The 23143-nt window shown below is 32.7% G+C and overlaps 1 protein-coding gene across 2 annotated transcripts; it reads left to right on the forward strand.

Moving 5' to 3' along the window:
- Positions 1-1233: 1233 nt before the first annotated feature.
- Positions 1234-22572, forward strand: LOC148604722 (translation factor Guf1, mitochondrial-like). Of its 2 annotated transcripts, XM_088550532.1 has the most exons (18): positions 1234-1474; positions 6705-6777; positions 7091-7202; positions 8666-8814; positions 9942-10022; positions 10558-10719; positions 11041-11105; positions 12255-12367; positions 14165-14255; positions 14825-14954; positions 16017-16126; positions 16976-17103; positions 17464-17534; positions 18601-18702; positions 19383-19516; positions 20127-20172; positions 20834-21046; positions 22429-22572. In XM_088550532.1, exons 1-18 carry the CDS (start codon positions 1377-1379, stop codon positions 22552-22554), a joined length of 2004 nt encoding a protein of 667 aa, XP_088406658.1. In that variant the 5' UTR covers positions 1234-1376; the 3' UTR covers positions 22555-22572. The 2 variants fall into 2 exon arrangements, with proteins under 2 accessions (XP_088406658.1, XP_088406659.1); XM_088550533.1 differs by lacking the exon at positions 9942-10022.
- The last annotated feature ends 571 nt before the right edge of the window (positions 22573-23143 follow it).

Consider the following 23143-nt stretch of genomic DNA (forward strand, 5'->3'; position numbering starts at 1 on the left):
CAATAGAATGTAATCAAGGGACAAAGACCATACATGGAAAACAGTCAGACACGACAAAGAACATAAAGTAACTAAAATAATACATACAAAGTAACAAAAGTAAATAAGCAACTCGGACTCCACTAAAAACTGGGAGCATGGACCAGATGCACCGGTAGGGTGAATTGTCCTCTGCTTTTCTAGAAACCGACGAGTTGCTCAAAAATGTCAAGTCCGGGGTACACGAAAGAGGAAAGGAAAACTATGATACGTTGAACAAATCAGTGTTCATGGTGCAGATGGATACACCGTAAGGATCCATGAGTTCATGATGACTACCATAAAACTTTTGTAGTGATGACTTCAATCTTGTAGCAACATAACCTTGCTCCCGAAGCCTATTTGTTAGAATTCTAGCGCGATACAAAAATTCTGCGTAGTCTCGGCAAGCTCTGGCATAACGTATGAGTTGTGATATGAACACTCCTTACGCAGGTGCTGAAGGGATGTTGCCACACATAAAGGAAAGTTGACAATTTTGAATGAAAAGTCATCACGTTTGTCGTAAAGTTTGGTCAATAGTTTTCCTTTACCATCGATTTCTAAGTGAAGGTCAAGATATGAGGCTGACTTCACAGTGTCTGTATTATCCTTTATCTCAAGTTCTTTGGGATAGATGCGATGTATCAAATCCCCAAAATTAGGATTGTTTAAAGATAATACATCATCTATATATCGGAAACTGATATTAAAGGATCTAGCCAGACGATATTCTTTCTTTTGGACCAGATCAGCTATAAAGTCAGCTTCATAAGAGTGAAGAATAGGTCAGCAAGTAGAGGGCACAGTTTGTTCCCATTGGAATGCCGACCTTTTGTTGAAAAACGCGGACCCACACTAGACAAATGTGTTGTCGATTAAAAATTCCAATATTTTGTAATCATCTTCTTCTGTATATTTGGAAGATGATTTGGAATTATTTCTTGCAAAGTGTGAGGAATTTCTACCAAGAACTATATATTTGTATCTAGGTGTGCCATCTGTTTTTTTTTTTTAACAACGATGTATAATGTTTTTATGTCGGGATTTTAATTGAGTATATGGAATAGAAGTATGCAGTGTTGAAAAAGGTTTCAACCCATTTTCATGAAAATTCATTTAGATGTCTATAGTTAAATTTACCTTTGATGTTATTATTTATGTTTGAAATTCTCGGGGAATATATTTATATCCAATAGAAATGTTGCGCCTCGTTTTCATTTCAAGATGTCTGCGCCCGCAACAAAATAATTTTTTACTTCTTTTTTTTCAGCGATTAGCCTCACAATGTGATCTGCATGCAATAAGAGTAAATTAAGAATGGGTTTAATGTTTTACTTCACAAAGAGATACTAGAGATGTCACAGTTGTTTGCAAATATTAGATTTGGATCATTATTCTTTTGCAGACGATGTGAAAGGAAAATTTTGACATTGAGCAACCGAGGATGTTTAAGGTGTTTATCTGCTAAGGCATCACTTGAACTACTTAATTTTATGTAGCATTAATTCATGTGACTATAGTTAGGTTGTTGTGTGAGACATAATACAATCTGGATGAAATCAAATCCAGTAGAATTTATTTCCCATTATTTTTTTTAAGCCGGATGATAGCGAGTGCCGCGAAGCAGTGTGAGCTCTACAGTTACATTTTTGTATTATGTGTACTTTCTAAATTTCCCTTAAGGTTCCCCAGTATGCTAACGAAAAAAAGACATGTCCTGGAAATAACAAAAAGTGACTGTCCTGATGAAGAAAATTCATCATTTTCTTCAATCAAACACATAAAAAAATATACATGTAGGTTAAGATTATGTTTCTGTAAAAATAAATTCATCTTTTCTGATAGATTTCAAGTCTTTTTCTTATTTGTTTTACTTATTTAAAGAAGTGAATATTATGTTTATAAAAAACTTTGGGAAACACATGGATGTTCGTATGTGTATCTCCGCTGTTCCACTGTTGCTGTTGTCAAGAACCTAACCCACCTCGACAAAAAAATATAACTCTGATTATTTTATCATAATTGAAACATAGCTTTTCTAAGATAGGAAAGGCAATCATTTTCTTGTTTGGAATTTGCAGCTGTCGTCTGAATTTTGTTTATGTCACTTGATATGTGTAAAATATTCCCGCCATCCGAGGGCTCAAGCTACTTGTGAAAAACAGGGAGAAGTGACTTCTCTTTCAGAGTAACACTAGAGAGAAGTGGGGATGAACAGGGAGAAATGAATGCGTATGCATATCATTTGCCAATGCTTTTTAAAATCATGTGTTATTTGTTGTTTATATGCAGACTATATAAGCAAGCATTTTCATATATGTATTTTCTTTTATTGAGATAAATGTTACTTTTTCTTTAAGCTACATGTGTAAGTAACTAAATATTTTTGACAAAATGAAATCAGCCTGCTCATATCATGTACCATATATTCATGAAATTGAATTCCCCATCTACACCTCTACCCCTTACCAAATTTAGTACAGCAAAATTAAGATATGATTGAGCAAAGCAAAGCTTCTTGCATTGCATTTTCCTAATGATTTTATCCTTTTTAGCAGCACTGGAATAGAAAATTTCAGGCAGTGACATTCTGTTGGAGTTTTCATTTGTTCTGTTTTTTTCCTTTTCCCACTTAATCCGTAATGATTTCTTGTTCAAAATATCCAGTCTCTTGATATACATGTAGTTCTCATGATATAGAGAGTATCAATAATCATGTTAAAAATTTATTACTGACAAATCAAGACTGAAATTTTATTGACACATATTGAAGCGGTCAGTACGAACTCGTCTCAAGCTTAAGAAATGTTCTGTTGAAATGGAGAATTAACTGTTCTGTCATGAAACATAAAGTCAAATGAAACGCTTCGGGGTTTTCTACCGCATTATCAATTGAGATAAATTTAGCTTACATGTAAGTTCAAAGACCCCACACGAGAAATGTGCATGTTTCCTAACGAAATGTGAATGGTAAACATGAATAATTGTAAGCTGAAGTGAAGAATGTTCATTCTGTTGACAATTATACAAAACTCTTCTCCTCTGAAACTACTTGACTAATGAGAACCAAACTTGGTATGAATGTTTCTTGGGGTATCCTGCATAGAACTGATGTGGGGATTTTTGATTCATCAAAAAACATGGCCGCCATTACTAAAAATAGAACATAGGGGCCAGACAGTAGTTTTTCGTATATATCTCCTAAACTGTTAGGTTTAGCTGAATTCTGACACAATAACAGTGTTTAGCATGATGAGATTTATGTCTGGTCAAATTTTGGTTTTAATTCGTTAAGCCATGGAGTTATTGCCCTTTTTCAACGATTTTTGCTATTTTTAATGTTATTTCTTTCCAAATTCTTCTCCTCTGACACTACTTGACCGATTGAAACCAAACTTGGTGTGAATGTTCCTTGGGGTATACTGCATAGAACTGTTATGGGGATTTTTGATTCGTCAAAAAACATGGCTGCTGTTACTAAAAATAGAATAGAAGGGTCAGACGGTAGTTTTTCACATATATCTCCTAAACTGTTAGGTTTATCCAAATTCTTTCAATAGCTGAAATGATCCATATTATTAGGACTACCAGAGTCTTCAGACTCCTTGTAAGAGTTATTGCCCTTGAAAGGGAAAAAATGACTTTTTTTAAATATTTTTCAGTCAATATCTTGAAAACTATGATAGATTAAAATAAACTTTCAATTGTTGAAAAGATCTTGTGATAGTCCTACCAAAGACTTCTTTAGTCAAAATTGTTGGTCAACTTCTTGTTTAATTTATTGCCTTTGAAAGGGAAAATTCAAGAAGGTGAGTGATTCAGGCTCCTAGAAGCTTCTTGTAGTTTGAATTGTTATCGGAAGAGAGATAACTCTGGTCAAAAACCTGCTAAAAGACAGTGTACAGTCCCGATCATGGGTGATGTCTGAAAATGAGAGGGCGATTTACTTTGCTTTTTGTGTCATCTGAAGGCGAAGTGAGCGACTCCAGGGCGAGACTCCGTGGAGAACTGTAATATTTCCGGTATCTCTACAGATTGATCTGACAGGCCAAAACTGAAATGGATGTTGCTACAGATGCCCATAAGGGATAAAAAATGTAAAGTATTGTGAAGTGCTATAAAGTTCTTGACAATTTTGAGAGTGAGGGGAAAGGGGGTATGCTCATGGGGTTGGAAATTTGGGGAAAAAAATTGTTCAAGTTATTCATTTATTGAAAAAAAAACTCTCCCATTAATTAACAAAACAGATTTTCAAATAGAAATATTTATTTTGCTTGCTGCTTAGATATAAATAAAAATATATCACTTGCGTAGCAAAAGTTTTCATCCGGGTTGACCCACCCCCTCCTTGTAATGTTCTTCATTATTTTTACGAGTCTCGTACAGATGGTACATGTATAGTAAAGCTCATGGTACTCGCTGATCTAGGCATTGCTACCAAATATTATTATTTACTTATGAAAAAAGTTCCACACCTATTTTAACTGTTTCCACTACTTGAATAACAGTATTTACAATATTTTATTATGAAAAAAGCACCCCGTGCAGGTCTGGGTGTTAAAAGAATAGGCCTGCAGCAGCGCTAAGCTTGTCGTATAAGGCGACTAAATAGTGCTCAGAAACCTAGCGGGGGTCAGGTGCTCTGCCCACAGAGCAACTGGGATGTATGCCCCAGGTGGTGGAATGGGGTACCCCTGGTGTGTTACTTGCTGGGGTTGTCGGGCTATAATACGGAAAACCTGACCGCAAACCATAGTGGTGCACTGTGTTGGGAAAGATGCCACGTTCCACGCACGTTAAAGAACCCTGCTGTGGTATTCGATAGGAGTAGGAACCTTTGTGCTCCGCCACAGGAGGCTAAATTGCCCGACCTTACCCATCCCCCCTTTTTCCAGTGGCGATCAAAATTTGTCGACCCTATTATCCTTGTGACCCATCCTTTTCTTTTCATTTCATGTTCATTTTATCATCCATTTCATGTTCATCGTCTGAATATAGCTGAAATATTGCTGCTCGGACGTTAAAACCCAACAAACAAACAAAACATTAAGAAAAAAGCTAGAGGTATTCTTAATTGTACACAGGATATTGTTTCATAGTACAGCATTTTATATTATCCTGATGCCCTTAATATTAGTTCACATATAGAGTACACAGAATTCATACTTTTAATAAGATGGATGATATTTATCAATTAATAATAATATCCTGGATGAAAAACTATTGTAAAACATTCCATGAAACAGCATCCAGGATATATACATTGTACTTATTAATATCTGAAAACATCCTGAATGAAAATTAATATCTAAAGCAACCTGGATATTAATTAATATCTTAAAGCATTCTGGATAACATATAGCTGTGAAACGTGGCTCTAACTATTTTTGAAACGTTAGATTGCAAAATCAAAAAAAAAAAAAATCAAGAGCTACAATCTTGCAGCCAGAACCTAGATAACATATTACATCAAAAACTATCCGAATTGTTAACACCTAACACTGTGAAATCTTTATCCTACAAAAAAAAACCCACTTTTTTTAAAATGCCTCTAAAGAAAATTTTTTCAGATATGTGTTTGTTTAATCATCATAAGGTTGAGTATGGAAACAATTCAATAGCCATTGAAAACATTTTACTATTATAAAATACCCAAGATTAAATTTGATATTAATTTTTATCCTGTGAAAAGTATTTCACACAGGATACTATTGGATGTTACAGTTGCACTTCAGTACCAAGTGGTTTTGCCCAGACTTTAATCCCTTCGGGTCACTCCTATATAATGCATTAAAGATTGTTATACCTGTTCATGCAAGACCTGAAAGGGTAGTCAAGGATGTTAGAAAATTCCCCAATCAATCAGACATTATGTTGCAAGTTTTTATGGAATTTTTGTTCATTTTGATGTGTTAAGGTTCATCGTTACCTTTTGACAAATATGGTATCAATTAATTACTAAATACACTCAGACTACAGATAAACCTGTGTATCTAGAAAAATTTTAAGGCGTAGCATCCCCCTAGATATGAAAAAGTTACATCAAGTTTATGTAAAAGTAAATCAAAAACTGACCTGACTTGCTGGGTTAATTTTTTCAATTTTGCAGAGCAAAAATAAACAAACACCAGAGATTCACTTCATATGGTCCACTCATTTACACATGTAGTTTAAATCACCTATTGTGTGTAGGTGGCTATTGTTCTTCTATTGACCAGCATGTCAATGTGAGTAGAGTTTTCTTTTAGTACATAGGGAACATCTCAAAACATTAACAGGACCTAAGTTCATTTTCACCCTCTCTGCAGAAATGATAAAATTAAAACAGCAAAGTCACACCAGTTTTTGATATAATTTTACGCAAAATGAATGCAGCTTTCTCATATTTAGGAGATGCTATGACTTAGAATATGTCTAGATACACATGTTAGTAAGTAAGTCAGAAGGAAATTAATGATGAAATTAAGGCAATAAAAGGTAATGATGAACCTTATTTGGGGCGAAACAACTCTGTCAGTTTCATGTTTTAAACAATTTTAACCTGCTTCTACCTCATACAAAACAATAAAATATAATTAATATTGTAAATGATTACAGTGATAAACAACTAAAACAGGAAAATGAACAATGATAATTTCAGTCTTAATAACAATTCTGTAAAATATTTACGGGTTCTTTTTTAGGTTGCTAGTTCCAACACTGTTAGATCATTCAGCACGATTCTTCAGTACAACAGGAAAACTTAATGCTAAATTGGTTTGTTTTCCATCATTTTTTGTTATAAGATAATCAATAAATAATGTGAAACATAATCAACATAAAGTATGTAGTTAATGGTTGCATTTTATGAAGAATGCTTCTAAGTTAAATCAGAGAAATTTTATTTAACTGTTAGTTGCAGATAGTTATACAATTATTGGTTGATTATGAGTTGTCATATTGTCCTATTAATTCAATATACATGTATTTTAAATTTTGAACATCAAAATTTTTTTATAAATCAAGCATGCCAAATTCTTAACTTTCTTCTTGATCTTCTGAATTGTCTGGTTTCTATTACTTTCTTCAGAAAAAGATAGACTTATCCGAGTTTCCTGCTGAAAAGATAAGAAATTTTAGTATTATAGCTCATGTTGATCATGGGAAGAGCACATTAGCAGACAGACTATTAGAAATCTCAGGTAAATGTATAATCATCTATACAGACCCTTTTATTGGCTTGTAAAGAATACTTACCAACATACTGCCGTAGATTGTCAGGACTAAGTCATATTGTTCTAGGCACACATTTCACATCACCAGCCTAGGTATCTCTGTGTGTTTAATGTCCAAGCTTTACTTCACTCACCATTTTTTTTTACGTATATGTATTACACTATTTTTAGATCATTGCTCACATCAGTCTAAGGTACATTGTATACTTCATGCAGGTCCGGGTGTTAAAAGAATAGGCCTGCAGCAGCGCTAAGCTTGTCGTATAAGGCGACTAAATAGTGCTCAGAAACCTAGCCGGGGGCTAGGCGCTCTGCCCACAGAGCAACTGGGATGTGTGCCCCAGGTGGTGGAATGGGGTACCCCTGGCGTGTTACATGCTGGGGTTGTCAGGCTATAATACGGAAAACCTGACCGCAAACCATAGTGGTGCACCGTGTTAGGAAAGATGCCACGTTCCTCGCACGTTAAAGAACCCTGCTGTGGTATTCGATAGGAGTAGGAACCTTTGTGCTCCGCCACAGGAGGCTAAATTGCCCGACCTTACCCATCCCCCCCTTTTTCCAGTGGCGATCAAAATTTGTCGACCCTATTGTCCTTGTGTCCCATCCTTTTTTTTTTCATTTCATGTTCATTTTATCATCCATTTCATGTTCATCGTCTGAATATAGCTGAAATATTGCAGCTCGGACGTTAAACCCCAACAAACAAACAAGTATACTTCATTGTTTTAGTTATGCATCAAGTTTTTAGTTTGCTTCTGAGCTTTAACTTGGTATGCCTTTCTAAGGAGTACATTGTAGTTTAGTTTTAATAGTTCTTGCAACTTGCTTGCAGTAATATTCTTTTAAGACAAAAATATATGTGATCTTTGTTCACATCATATTGGCAATTGGCCAATTGTATGAAAGATAAGAAACTTAAGTGAATGAATTTGGTTGCATAATGAATAACGGAAAATAAAGGGAACCAGGACTCAGCAGAATAAAAAAAGAACAAAATTCAAGGATAACCATGAGGCAAAGAAATTAGACATGCCCAACAAAAATCATGAAATAACAAAAATAACACCCAAACTATAGAATCATAAGTAAATGAGCAATCTAGACTTCATTGAAACTTGGAGCATGGACCAGGTGACTGGGATGGAAAGAGTCCTTTGCATTTCTAGAACCCCTCCCCCCCTCAATTTGCTCATTAAAGGTCACATCCAGGGTTTACAAAGGAGGAAAAGAAAACTTTGCCACAGTGAACAAATCTGATCTCATGTTGCAAATGGATGCATGGTCCTAGATACACCATAATAATAATGATACATGTATACAAGTTTGAGATGACAAAATAAAAGTTTTGTTTTGATGACTTTAATCTTAAAGCAACATAACCCTTTTGGCAATTGTTATACAAGTTAAAGTTCTTTCTTTTGTTTTAGGAACAATATCCAGTTCTACAAAGAATGAACAGGTTTTGGACAAATTACAGGTTGAGAGAGAAAGAGGAATAACTGTGAAAGCTCAAACTGCTTCCCTGTTCTATGATTACAATGGTGAAATTTATCTACTGAATCTGATAGATACCCCTGTAGGTTCAAAAGCAATCTAGTTTGTCAACAACAAATAGTGTAGATGAGTCTTCACTAATATATTTCTTGTTCAATGGATTTGCCCACTCTAGGAATGGGGTCAGTTTGAAAATTTTTATAAGACAAATATGTTGTAAATTTTTAGGTGAAGTTAAAAAAGCGGCTTATTTTTTGCAAAACATAAAATTGTAGGTTCTGACAGTATTTATGAAAAAAAGGCCGTATGAATCTTGATTTACCACTTATATTTGATGGTTTTCAAATTACATGTATAAAATACCATTTGCTGAGGCATTTTATTTCTGTTCACAAAACCTGTGAAAATATATATTGATGACATTTTTTTAAATGACAAATAAATTTCAGAATTTTAGGGAGTTAAAACTTTACTTTTTGATTTTTTACTCTTTTATGCAGTCTGCCTACATTTATGATTCACATAAATTGCATTAAAAAGAATTTAAATAATTTTCAGGAGAGTACAATAATTATCATTCAATATGATAGAGAGGATGAATTATTCCATAGAGTCATTATTAAAAATGTAGAACTACATGTAATATCAACAACACAAGATTTTTTTCTGGCTACACACTTGTTTAATTACTGTATTTTTCTACTCTGGAAATGATAATAATGTTCACACTTACCTGAATTACCAGTTCACGCCTGAATATAGCTGAAATATTGCTGCTTGGGTGTTAAATCCCAACAATCAATATTCACATGTATGTGAAATACATATATTTACATGTAAATGCACTATAGTCCAGTTTATCAACATTTTTATAATGTTTGCTTTAAATTAGTGAATTATTGTGAATGGTTGCTAAGTACTGGTTACATACTATGGTGAAAACTGTCTGAACCCTGATTTAACCCAAAACCTGTCTAAAACAGACTCTTAAAAGTCCGTTTATTAAATGTGGAACCTTAGTAAGTGAAACACACATCTTTTAAATTTCAAAAGGGGTGTAGGTTTAGATAGGTGTTATTTGTCAGTGTTATACTGATCGTAATGCCACAGTGAAAATGTCAGAGTATATTTACTTTGATACTGGTGGTTATTTGTGTCTCCTTGACTCCATAGTTAAACTAACATTATCCTATATTTATCTATACTTAGGGTCATGTAGATTTTAACTATGAAGTGTCCAGATCATTGGCTGCTTGTGAAGGTGTCATACTGCTTGTTGATGCTAATCAGGTCTAGTATTAGTATCATTGCTCTTTGTATTAATTTCAGATTAATTTAATTAGTCTCTATTCAGAACCGAAATATCTCAATCAATGTATATCTCCAGGATCAAAGAAACATTTATGTTAAACAAAACTCTTGGTTCGTAGAATTAGGATTAAATTGATATACCAATCAAAGCTGTGGCTGTGTTGTCTGTGTCAATTTTCATTGATATCATTGTAATGTCTATTAGGCTGATCCATTCATACAACATCCTATTTTACTTCCACATGTATGTACAAATAAATTTCAGGGGAAGTTATTCTGACACAAAATTCTATTTTGCTGGTAAAACATTTTGGGAATAAGAACTGACACTCCAATAAGCAAATAAAAACTATGTCCATTTGTTCTAAAATCCATTTATTCAGTAAAGTTTAGATTTTTTTACATGTTTCCTCTCTCATTAGTTTTATATACACAACATACATACATTTTTGTGAGTAGTAAGTGTTTTGAAATCATTATATGACGTTAATATAGAATATAAATTCATTTCCAGGGAGTCCAAGCTCAGACAGTTGCTAATTTTTACCTGGCCTTTGAATCTGAGCTGACAATAATACCTGTCCTAAACAAGATTGACCTACCTGGAGCTAATGTAGAAGTTGTACAGAAACAGATGAAAAATGTATTTGATATAGAACCACATGATATTCTGAAGGTAAGATACTGCTGTTACAGACATTCCAATTTCTGTATATGTTTTATGCCATGAACAGGAAATATATTTTCCAGTCAATCAAGCCAAAGTATAGATCTGCTAAGGAAAGTGAATGTTTAGTGATTAATTTGATTTGGGAATGGTTTTATAAAAAAATATGTCTTTTAGTGCAGAACCCTAGAATGTAGAAATCAGGATTTAGTGTTATGATTTTTTTTGGTATTTTTACTGACAAATTTGTAAATTTTTACTTTGCTTGTTGACCTTGTAAAAGTAATGATGACATTTTCAAAAAATTATTTGTACGAAATATAATTACAGATATCAGCCAAGCATGGAACAGGAGTGGAGGATTTATTAAAGACTGTGATAGAGAAAGTTCCACCGTTAGTAGATATTAGTTTTAAGATATTTAAGTTTGACGTCTATTTTGCAATAAGTTGTAAAAATATCCATGAATAATGATGACATAGTATTGATATTAGTTTAAAGACATTTAGATCAGTTGTTTATTTTATAAATATATCAGTACATGATGATGACATAATTGAAAGTACCATTGTGACGTCATTTCTTATGGTAAATTTTTGCACTTATAACATTTTGTTAAATCCACTTCTGATTGCCATTGGGATGGTTTTATGAAACTGAATGCTTATTTTTCATTTTCACTGGTTTTTGTTTATTTACCAAGTAGATTGCTGAAAAGCCAGAGATGTGATATGTAAAATTTTAGTGCATTTTATGAAGCCCAGATGTACAGTATTTCTAAATCCATTGGATAGCTTATATTTACCTTAATTTGCATGTCAGTTAAACTGCATTTCAAGTCTACATTACAGATAAAAGCTGATATTGCACCCACCAGCTACATGTATATTTTATAGTTATTAGATGTTCACCGTTATATTGAATCTAGCACTATTCATTATTTATAGGTACCAGTATCGTATTGCACATCCCTGAGCGGGTGTACGTCAAAACATGGATGCTATAAAAATATGGTGCATTTTCTTTTTGCCTCTCTACAAACTAATGTTTTGTCAAAAGATATGAACAATGACTTATAAAATAGAACAAACATCACACTGTAAGATGAAGAACTTTTTTAAAAGAAAATCTAACATAATAACATAAAAATGTTCCACTGAAAAGGTTGGTTTGGTGAGTGTAAAACGAAAGTGAAAGTAGGGAAAATGGCTATTTATAGTTCAAGACTACTTTTCTGTCCGATCTTCGTGGACTCACCCTATTTCCTTTGCAGGAAATAATTTTTTCACATGTCCTTAGAAATGCTACATAAGTGAAAGTTTTATTGAATCAATTTACATATTTTTTAAAAAGTCCTAAAAATATGCACTTCACTATAGAAGTCTATGGGAAAATTAATACGATACTGAGACCTATATAGTGGAATGCACCAGGGTTGCCTCCCTTTTATCACTGAATTTAGTGTTGGGTTTTGTTAGCAGGATGTGTCAATAATTGGTAATTCTTTACTGGGAATTAAAAATGACATACTTTGAATATTGAAGGCCTGTGACAGATTTAGAGAAACCATTGAAAGCCTTTGTATTTGATTCTACATATGACAGATTCAAAGGAGCCATCACAAATATCAGTGTTAAGGAAGGTTCCATTAGTAAAGGTACTTTTAAAAAAAGCTGACTTAAATTTGCAATAATATAAATTAGCAGTTTGTAATTTTTAACATTATTGGTTAGGATTTTTTATCACTAACACCAAAATTGAAGTAGCATGGAAATAATGAATACACACAATAAATGATGAATTTTCCGAAGGCCATGTGAGCTATTGCCATTACTTGGCATCTGTTGTCGTCGTCTTCCGTTGTTGTAGTCATCCATCGTCGTCACTAACAATTTTTCAAAACTCTTCTCCTCTGACACTACTTGACCAAATGGAACCAAACTTGGTATGAATGTTCCTTGGGGTATCCTGCATAGAACTGATGTAGAGATTTTTGATCCGTCGAAAAACATGGCCACCGTTACTAAAAATAGAACATAGGCGTCAGACAATAGTTTTTCTCATATATCTCCAAAACAGTTAGGTTTAGCCAAATTTTGACCGGATAAAAGTGTTTAGCATGATGAGATCTATCTGTGCTCAAATTTCATTTCATTTTCATTTTAATCTTTTAAGCCATGTTGGAGTTATTGCCCTTTTTCAACATTTTTTGCTATTTTTAATGTTATTTCTTTCCAAAATCTTCTCCTCTGACACTACTTGACCAAATGGAACCAAACTTGGCATGAATGTTCCTTGGGGTATACTGCATAGAAGTGATGTGGAAATTTATTATCCATCGAAAAGCATGGCCGCCATTACTGAAACTAGAACATAGGGGTCAGACAAGAGTTTTTCGCATATATCTCTAAAACTGTTAGGTTTAGCCCAATCTGAAAGGGGTAAAAGTGTTCAGCGTGATGAGATCTATCTGCGGTCAAATTTTCATTGTAATCTATTAAGCCATGTTGGAGTAATTGCCCTTTTTCAAAGTTTTATGTTATTTTTAATGTTATTTCTTTCAAAAATCTTCTCCTCTGACACTATTTTACCTATTGAAACAAAACTCAGTACAAGTGTTCCTTGGGGTACCCTGCATAGAATTGAATTGAGGTTTATTGATCCGTCGAAAAACATGGCTACTGGTACTAAAAATAGAACTTAGGGGTCAGACAATAGTTTTTCGCATATATCTCCAAAACCGTTAGGTTTAGCCAAATTCTTTCAATAGCTGAAATGATCTTTATTTTTAGGACTACAAAAGTTTTCAAGTATAAAATTTGTCAGACGCCTTCTTATAAGAGTTATTGCCCTTGACTAGGGATAGTGACAGGTTTTTTTTTACAGTTTTCAGCCAAGGTCTTGAAAACTATGATAGATTTAGACTTTCATTTACGGAAATGACCCTTATGATAGGTCCTATCAAAGTTTACTTGAGTCAAAATTGTTGGACAACTTCTTGTTCAATTTATTGCCCTTGAAAGGCAAAATTCAACCAGGTGAAGGATTCAGGCTCCTGGGAGCCTCTTGTTTTTATTCTGTCACAAGACAACAGAGGGACAAGATATTAAATGATATAGGTCTGTCTGTCTGTAACACAATTTATGTACATAGACTTAAAGTGCCTGGCAGATTACTTCCATATTTTGTTGATTTTGCATACTACACCTTTATTCAACTAATTTTGTAAATCTTGGACATAGACTGCTTCAAGTAAAATATTAGTTATTTTAATTAATATGCTTTTGTGTGGCAATTGTTTCCAAACAAATCTGAAATTGCAGTTTCTATTTCAACTTGCATGTATACAGTTTAATATAGCATAAGTTTAATGGTATATAATGCAGGATACTCTAGATTAGAGTGTTCATAATCAAATTTTACTGTTCACAATTTTATGTTAATTTTTCAACAGGAGACAGGGTTACATCAGCTCACACAAAAAAGACCTATGAAGTACAGGATGTAGGAATACTATACCCAGATGAAACTTCAACAGGTATCTTGTATGTAAATATTTATCTCTGTTTCTGTAATGTACTAAAGTTAACCAAAAGTGCGAGTGCTGGATGGAGTTATCACTTGCATGGTACACAGAGCTGCCAACCCTTACTCTTCCTATTTTGGCCATTGAATACGCTGTAGTAATTGGGAAGAAAACCTTTCGATTTTCAATATTTTAACAAAAAAAATGAAAATAAGGATTTTTTTTTTATCATTATGACTGTTTCCTGTTTAAATTAGTTAAATCAACTCTGGCTAACTGTAGTTCAATATAAAAAAGTTGTCCATTGGATAAATATTTACCCCGCCAATAAAGTTTTGAACAGTTTGGCCCAGGTCACGTGTTATAGTGATGTCTGAAGTCATCATATGATCTATCAAAGCTACTATTTTGTCACTCTTATTTACAATTTAGTGACAATATAAAATGCCAGAGGTAGTTCTGAATATATTAAATAAACAATGGATTTCATCTTATACTTGTGGAATGAGTCATAAAAAAAACATCTAAGAGTATATTTATGAGAACTTCCAGCTAGTACTGATGACAAGTATTCAATTTTGTACGTAGGTATGGTGGACAGGCAGGTTACTTAGTAGCAGGTATGAAGTCAGTGACTGATGTATGGATTGGAGATACCCTATACCAAGAGAAATCCCCTGTAGAGCCATTGCCTGGTTTTAAACCTGCTAAACCTATGGTATAATAATCTCCTACACCTTTGTTATGGTTATAATAGTCATCATTAAACATAATCTTTCACCAAAATTTTACTTGATTTGTTCATGTTTCATCTTGTGCTACTGTATTATATATGATAATGTTTAATTGTTTCATGCAAAACAATGTGCTATGTTTCGATTTTATTGCAAAGGGTAATTAGATAAATATGACATGTGCAAAATATGCACATTTGTATAGAATCTTTATGCAAATGTAAGAAATATCTTTTCTACTTGATGTTAATGAGAAATCATAAACTTCAAATGTAGAAAACATTAGTACTGAAAAAAAATTTTTGAATGTAATGTTATTATAAATGAGATCAGTCATTCCTAAATAGTGTTTAACCTATATAAGATAAAAACTTACTGACTGGTATTTAATCTATATTATTTTTATGACACAAGTGAAGGTATTTTGTGACAGGGGTGTCAGTCTATACTTCATTCTGTTACACAGATGGCTGCCCTCCTCTTAGCTATTACTCCCCCCTACACCACTGAATTTAATGAAACTTTGACAGAATATTTATAACATATTCCAATTTTACACTTCCCACTTTATGATTCGGAATAATTTGGAGGTTTATCATGAGCAAAACATGAACCTTGTCATTCATGATTATAGGGACAGTAGGGTACCTAACTCTTATATTTTCTCCTCTTACACCACAGGTTGGAATTTAATGAAACTTTAATAGAATCTTAATTACATATTCCCATTCTGCACCTCCTATTTTAGATTTTAATCCAAATGAATTTGGAGGTCAGAAGGTGCTTGTAAGAATGATTGGGGTATTAATTTAATGAGCATTGCCTGTATTTTTTTTCTAATTTTTTCATTGTTTTGTATTTAGCTCTCCTTAATTTAAGTGATCTTGCATCATTGATTTTCCAATGTTTTCACCTTTAAAAATACTTACCATGGTAATGTGACTGCAGCTGAAAGATTTCTGATTTTTCCATTTGAGAAATTCTGAAGAGCTTCTGGTTTAGTTCACTTGCATGTTCTGTCTGACATATAGCTTTATGACTTTCAGGTATTTGCTGGAATCTATCCCATGGACCAGTCAGAGTATACTGCACTGAAGCAAGCTCTTAACAAGCTAACCATGAATGATTCCAGTGTGTCTGTCACAAATGATCTCAGGTTTGTCATTTTAATGTGGTTTACCTTAGTTCAGACATTTTATTTTAGTACATGTATGTCTAGCTTTACTACTTAGAATCAGTTTCAGTTTAGTGAATTTACAAACAGGTGAGAGCTGAATATTTTCTTTTGATACATAAATATTTATATTTTTATAGGTACAGTGTATGTGGGATTTCCTGATATCATCTTTGGTTGATATTAAACATTTGAGATGTCACATAAAATATTTGTAATGTCGTGTAAATGCAAAGGATTAATGGCCGGCCAGGGTGGTCTGAATTTTGCCTACTAATTACAAAATAAACTAAGTGCGATCAAACATTGACTGAATGTGCAAGATAGGAAATTTCACACACCCTTGGGTAAGTTTTCAATGTCCTGTAACTCAGCAGAGCCTCACTAAAGAACTTGAATCCCTGCCTTTGGGTGTCTGAGATATTTCTGTCTTGCACTTTCAGCAGTGTTTGATTATCAATTTCTTCAGATTGCTATTTTTTCCATGCAATATGATATTTAAAATATTATTTTCATGCATAACCAGAATATCAAACAGAAGTATAAAATAAATTATTTTTCCAAATTTTTAACCCTGCCACACAAAGTCATGAGATTATTGCCCTCTATCTGTCTGTCCTTCCCCCCATTGGTTTCCAGATGATACTTCAGAATGGGTCAATGAACTTTTTTAAAACTTGTTTTATAGTACCATAAAATACAGGTCAATTATCAGCAAAATTTAAAAAGTAATTTTCAAGATTGGCCGTATTGAACATTTTGCCATCTCCCTTTTTTCACCTTTACATGGCTAGGTATCACTTAATGTTCCATTAATGCCCTGTTTTTCAGTGCTGCCCTTGGTGCTGGTTTTAGACTAGGATTTTTAGGATTATTACACATGGATGTATTTAACCAGAGATTAGAGCAGGAATATGATGCCTCTGTGATACCTACAGCTCCAAATGTTCCTTATAAAGGTAAGTCTGTGAAATTGTTAATTAGATTTTAAGTTTGTATAGCTCAAATTGAATTTCTGAATATGTTGAGAATCCATAATAGTGTTCACTTAACTATGTACTACCTAGTATGTTTTTAATCTGCCAATGGTAACGGACGTGTATAGTAATGCTTGTATGATAATTGAAATTGGCAAGATATGTATGATGATTTGAACTGATTATTTCTCAAGTCAAATTTAGACTTAAAATAATGTTTGTTATTTGTTAACTGGTGTTATCAGACAGCTTATTTCTATGTGTAAAAGATCATCAACATAACCGAAATGTGTGCAATAAATTTTCAGAAATTGTTAGTGTTTTTTTTTTATTATATTTCAGTGAAAATAAAAGGAGAAAAAAATATAAAATTTTACGGCGGAAAAGAGTTGACTATTCTTAATCCCTGTCATGTAAGTAAGTCTGAGCTAAACATGCCTACTTTTAAAAATAGTTATTTCAACTCTTCATATATATTTGAGCATAATAAAAAATAAAAGATGAATACTACAAAAAAAAGAAGAAAAACAAACAATGAAAAATTTCATAACAATTCCTTTGAAATGACTGTATTATATCAGTTTTGTAATATAGGATTGTAAAGCATAAGAATTTACATGTTTTAAGCATAATGATACTCAACCTTACTTCCTATACATGTATTAGGGAAGAACGGGGTAAACCATGTAAACAGGGAATTTGTCAAAGAGGCAGTTACCCTTCCAAGTAGGGTAAAAACAGTCTATGAGATAAAGAGAGATTTTCCAACACCGGAAGTCAGCCTTTGACTGGCCCCAGAAAAAAACATATATTGGTCCAGAGGAATTGGCCTGACACTATCCTCCTAATCCAAAATTCAAAACTACACAAGAATAACAAAGACTGGAGATTCCTGATGTGTGTAATGGGGTTGGGTTGTTTGATCAGGCTCCTATCCGCCCTTCCTCCAGCAAATCCAGACAAGAAAATACATCCCCCTCCATCTTGATTCAGAAAGTATATCTCACTCAACAAGTAGGTGGCATATTGGAATCATCATGTCCATCCATCCAACTGAATTTTGTTGCAATCATCTTGGCTCCAAATGGATGGATTTATTATACCCCTGCAAACCAAAAGTGGGGGGTTATATTTTTATATTTTCAAATTTGATGTGTGGTTTTATATAGTATGGCATATGTCGTAAGCAATTTTGGGAGTTGTCTTATATCAATTTCCTCTTTTGTGGGACTAAACCATTCTTCACTTTATGAAATGGTAGAGAAAGTTTTTGTCACAAAAATCTCAGCTCCAAATGAATGGATTGATTTCAGATTTGGTGTGTGCCTCTAACAGATGGGACGTACATGTATGCTGTAAATTTTTTGTGCTGTCTGCTATCAACTTCCTGTATGAACGGGGATAAACCTAACAAATCAACATGTGCAAATTCATGTTTTACATAAAAACATTTTATTAGTGTTCTATCTGTCTTTGTAGTTACCTGACAAAGAGGCTATTGAGGAGTACTATGAGCCAATGGTTTACAGTACAATTATAGCTCCAGCTGAATATATGGCAGAGATTGCACCATTGTGTATGGTAAGTAAATAATTCATGTGGAATTAACAGTGTGTTGGTGTAAAAAAACTTGATCTTTTGTTCTGGTTTGTAGTCTAATGATAATTTTAAATGACTTATGTATATCAAAAGAATACAACATGAAATATATTTGTGGTTTAGATAAGTCATGTTGTCTGTGATTTTTTTTTTTTTTTATAGAAAATATTTTCTGAAACAGACTAAACATGTTGAATATGTTACACATTTGTAGTTAGGCATATTTAAAAAAAAATATCATTAATAGACCCTTGCAAATGAGATATCATGTATCAGGTATCATACAGTTTATACATGAACATGTATCTTGTTGGTGTAATTTCCTGTTAACTGATAGATACATTTTGTTGATTATTTAAAATTACACAGAAGACCATATTGATTAAAGCTTTTAAAGTGGTATCTGATATGTGACTTCTTTAATCCATTTATGAATAATAATGTCATGTTTGAATGATGAGACAGAAACTATCAATATCCTTAAAATAAACATGATGAAAACTAATACTAATGTTTACAAAAGAATGCAGTACACTGAAGTACTTAAAAATCAGAACAGTATGAATCCATACACATTGAAATATTTATATATAAATATACCTAGACAGCATGATATATATGATATGCCTTAAAAAGCTCCAATTATGCATTTTGTATAACAGGACAGGAGAGGAGAGATAGTTGACCAGAGCTACATTGATGACACCAGAATAATGTTTAAGGTCATTTTCCCCCTCAGTGAAATTTTATTGGACTTTTTTGATAAATTAAAAAGTGTCACTTCAGGCTATGCTAGGTAAGGTTAAGAATGTACATTTTACATGTAGGTAAAATCTTCATGTCTGTGATGTTTTTGGTTAAAAATGTGGGTACATTTTAAAGATTTAGTGTGTATTTGATAGTACTACATTGCATTTGAAATGAAAAAAAAAAGTTTTAGCGACAGTTAGGAATAAAACATAGTAACAAATAGTTTCTTTTTTCTACACTTACATAGAACTGATAGACAACTTAAAATACATGTATCATGCAGTAGCATTAATGAAGGAACAATATTATGTTATTTTTTGGATTTTAATTTTTAAAGCGATTTTTTTCAACTTATTAAGATGTGTCGAACATGGTAAAGTAATTTGTTAGTGAATATATTTCTTAAAACTGTTTAGCTATCAGAAATGATCACATTGATGTATGAGTTCACCTAAAATTGTTGTGTGATTGGCATCAACTTAAAAATTTAGTATATCATGTTACAAAAAATTATTAATCTGATCACATTACTGTTCTTGGATAAAATTGGGAGCAATAATCCTAAGGTATGAATAACCTGTTTTGCTGAGTGCATAGAATGGTGTAGTTACAGATGTTTGTATCACTGATGTGTGAGTCGTTCAAATACATTTCAGTTTTGACTATGAAGATAGTGGTTATAGGCCCTCAGATCTAGTAAAGGTAATTACAATTAGCAAGTCATTTGTTATCTCCCCATTTTAAGATAATTACATGTAAATTTCTTTGCTATAACAGTAAAGATGCATGCAGATGGTGTGCTTTTCTATTAAGCTTGGGCCATCATGTAAGTGCTTTTATAGTTATCACTTTAACCCAGCTGTCCATTTGTCAATATTCTTTTCACCTAAAATATAATTTATACTTACTTAAAATTAAACATCAGCATAAACAAATTCTCCATACAGTAGCAATGTGACACTTTTCAACAAGGAAGACTTAATTATTTGGAAATTAAAATAAGTGTATAAAGTGAATAAACCATAAGTTTTAGATCAGTAACAAGAAGAAAGAGTAATCAAGGGAACCGAGGTTATAGCAGTAATCAAAAGAATGTAATCCAGAGACAAAGACCAGACATGGAAAACAGACATTCACAACAAAGAACATAAAGTAACTAAAATCATACATACAAAGTAACAAAAGCAAATGAGCAACTCGGACTCCACTAAAAACTGGGAGCATGGACCAGGTGTACCGGTAGGGTAAGCGACCACATTGACTTGTGAAATGAACAATTAAAAAAATTGATGAGATCAATAATAGAATTGAACAGAAGTCCAGTATAGTTTTACTCAGGGATTTTGATTTTCATTTGTTATAGATTGAATTTCTGCTAAATGGTAAAGAGTTGGATGAAATGACTATGATAAGTCATGTGACTAAGGCCAGACAGGTTGGGAGGACGGTAGTGACTAAACTATGTGAGGCCATACCTAGACAGCTTTTTAAGGTAGCTGTACAGGCTTGTGTAGGGAAAACTATTTTAGCCAGGGATGATATCAAACCATTCAGGAAAGATGTCACTGCCAAATGTGTAAGTATTCTAAAAGTGTCACCAGTTGGAGAATACAAAAATGACTATGCCTTATTATCATGACATTTATTGTGGTGTTTTCTATCTTAGTATTGTATGTTATATTGAAAGAGTAGTTGTATTTAATCATACAGTCTGTTTAGCACAAAATTAATTGTTATCACACATGTAACTTCTTTGGCTTTATATCATATATGATATTTTGGGAAAACAGCAATGATTGTCTTCATTTTGTCTTAAGTGTCACACAGCTAACATGATTTGATAAGAATGGAATTAAGAAAAATAGTGAAACAAAAACAAAGAACAAAGATAAAGAAACGCAAATGAACAGCTTAATAGGGATGAAGGGTCAGTGATATTCTATATATGTGGATGCTATTATTTGATCTCTGTATCACTGCCTTTGTGCAGAAATTTTTCAATAGAATCTTAGAACAATGAGGTTTTTAATAGAGTTACCTGCCCTTGAAATGTTCATTTTCAGTGCATTTCAATGAAATTGTAACTTAATGGTACAGCATGATATGGAAATTCTTGTCTGTTTTCCTTGATTCTGATGGTGCAAATAGTCAAACTACTTTATCAAAATGATTTTTTTCGTACTATTTTTCACCGAATGTCTTATTCTTACAGGGACTGACACTTAAACATCTTTCCTTCCAAGGATAATGTCTAGAGTGGGGCATATTCATGAAATAAAAATATAACATGCTGTAATTTCTTCATTGTTTATTCAACTGAATTAAATCAAAACATCATGTTATTGATTAATTTAAATGCCCCTCACAGTGCCCCAAAATACATCGTTTATTGTATAAAGTCTTTTTAAAAATCAGACAGGAGGTAATTTATGCATGTCAAAAACCCACCAAATTCAATTTTATTTCTTGTTCAGAAACAGTTACTGATCACATAACCAGTCTTAGTTTTTCAATTGGTTGTTGTGCTTTTGAGATAAAAATTATATTGATTGTACATGAAATTGGTACTTTGTAAGAGTTATCATTCTTGATTTTGTTTGATTTGGTTGGTTTTAGTGGGAGATAAATGATGATTTCCTCAAAAGTGCAGATCTGAATAAAAAATTGCTTATTGTTGTGTAATAGTATAGCATACACAGATTAAAAAAGCATTGTTTGTTTGGTGGGTTTTTCTACACCATGAATCACTTTATACCTTTGGTATTGTCTGAATTTTGTGTGGACTGTACTTAATACAAACACACAGTGTGTGCTATAAATAGTCTTGCATGCTCCGATTAGTCTAGAAATAATAGACAAAAATGTTAATATTGCAGTGCATTTTGAGTACAGATAGCTCAGTCCCTCATAGGTAATGCTTAAAATCATATAATTTAAATATACATGGTTTTTTTTCAGTATGGAGGAGATATATCCAGAAAACAGAAGTTATTAAAGAGACAAGCAGAGGGGAAGAAGAAAATGAGAATGATTGGACAAATTAGTGTTCCTAAAGATGCATTTATCAAAGTTTTAACTAAATAAATTATTTATTTTCATTCATTTCTATTCAGTGCTTTTGTATTTTTCTTATCATGTTTTTCCCTGAAAAATACGATATCCATCAGATGAGGTTATTATTCACTACACAATAGAGTTGAGAAGGGTGTAATGGTTTTGACGACCTGCTTGGTATTACTTATTGTCATGCAGATACTGCATTTTGTTTTTATCTGATTTTCTCCTAACTGTGTTGGTTACCATTTTGGTAGATCATGCCTAATATTTTAAGTTATTTTTCTTATTAAAGATGACCTTAAATGAACATACTTCAGAATTTAAATATAAAAAACACTGGTCACCGAACCTAATTTTGAGATAATAAAGCCCAAAATTGAGCAATATTTTACAATATTTTATATACATATAGAATGTGTTGAGAATTTTCAAAATTTCTCAAACAATTTATTAAAAAACTTATATAATTTTTTTTTATAATTTACATAAAGAACACTAATCTGACATTCTTTCATATTTCAAAAAAAATTTAGGGGTCACTGAACTTTTTTTCTTGTAATATTTAAAAAATTAATCACATTTTATTTCAATAGAACATTTTCCCACCAATTATCTC

The sequence above is a fragment of the Perna viridis genome, chromosome 10 (assembly GCF_037379345.1).
Source record: "Perna viridis isolate PV_CMFRI_1.1 ecotype Kerala chromosome 10, ASM3737934v1, whole genome shotgun sequence".
Classification (NCBI taxonomy): Eukaryota; Metazoa; Mollusca; class Bivalvia; order Mytilida; family Mytilidae; genus Perna; species Perna viridis.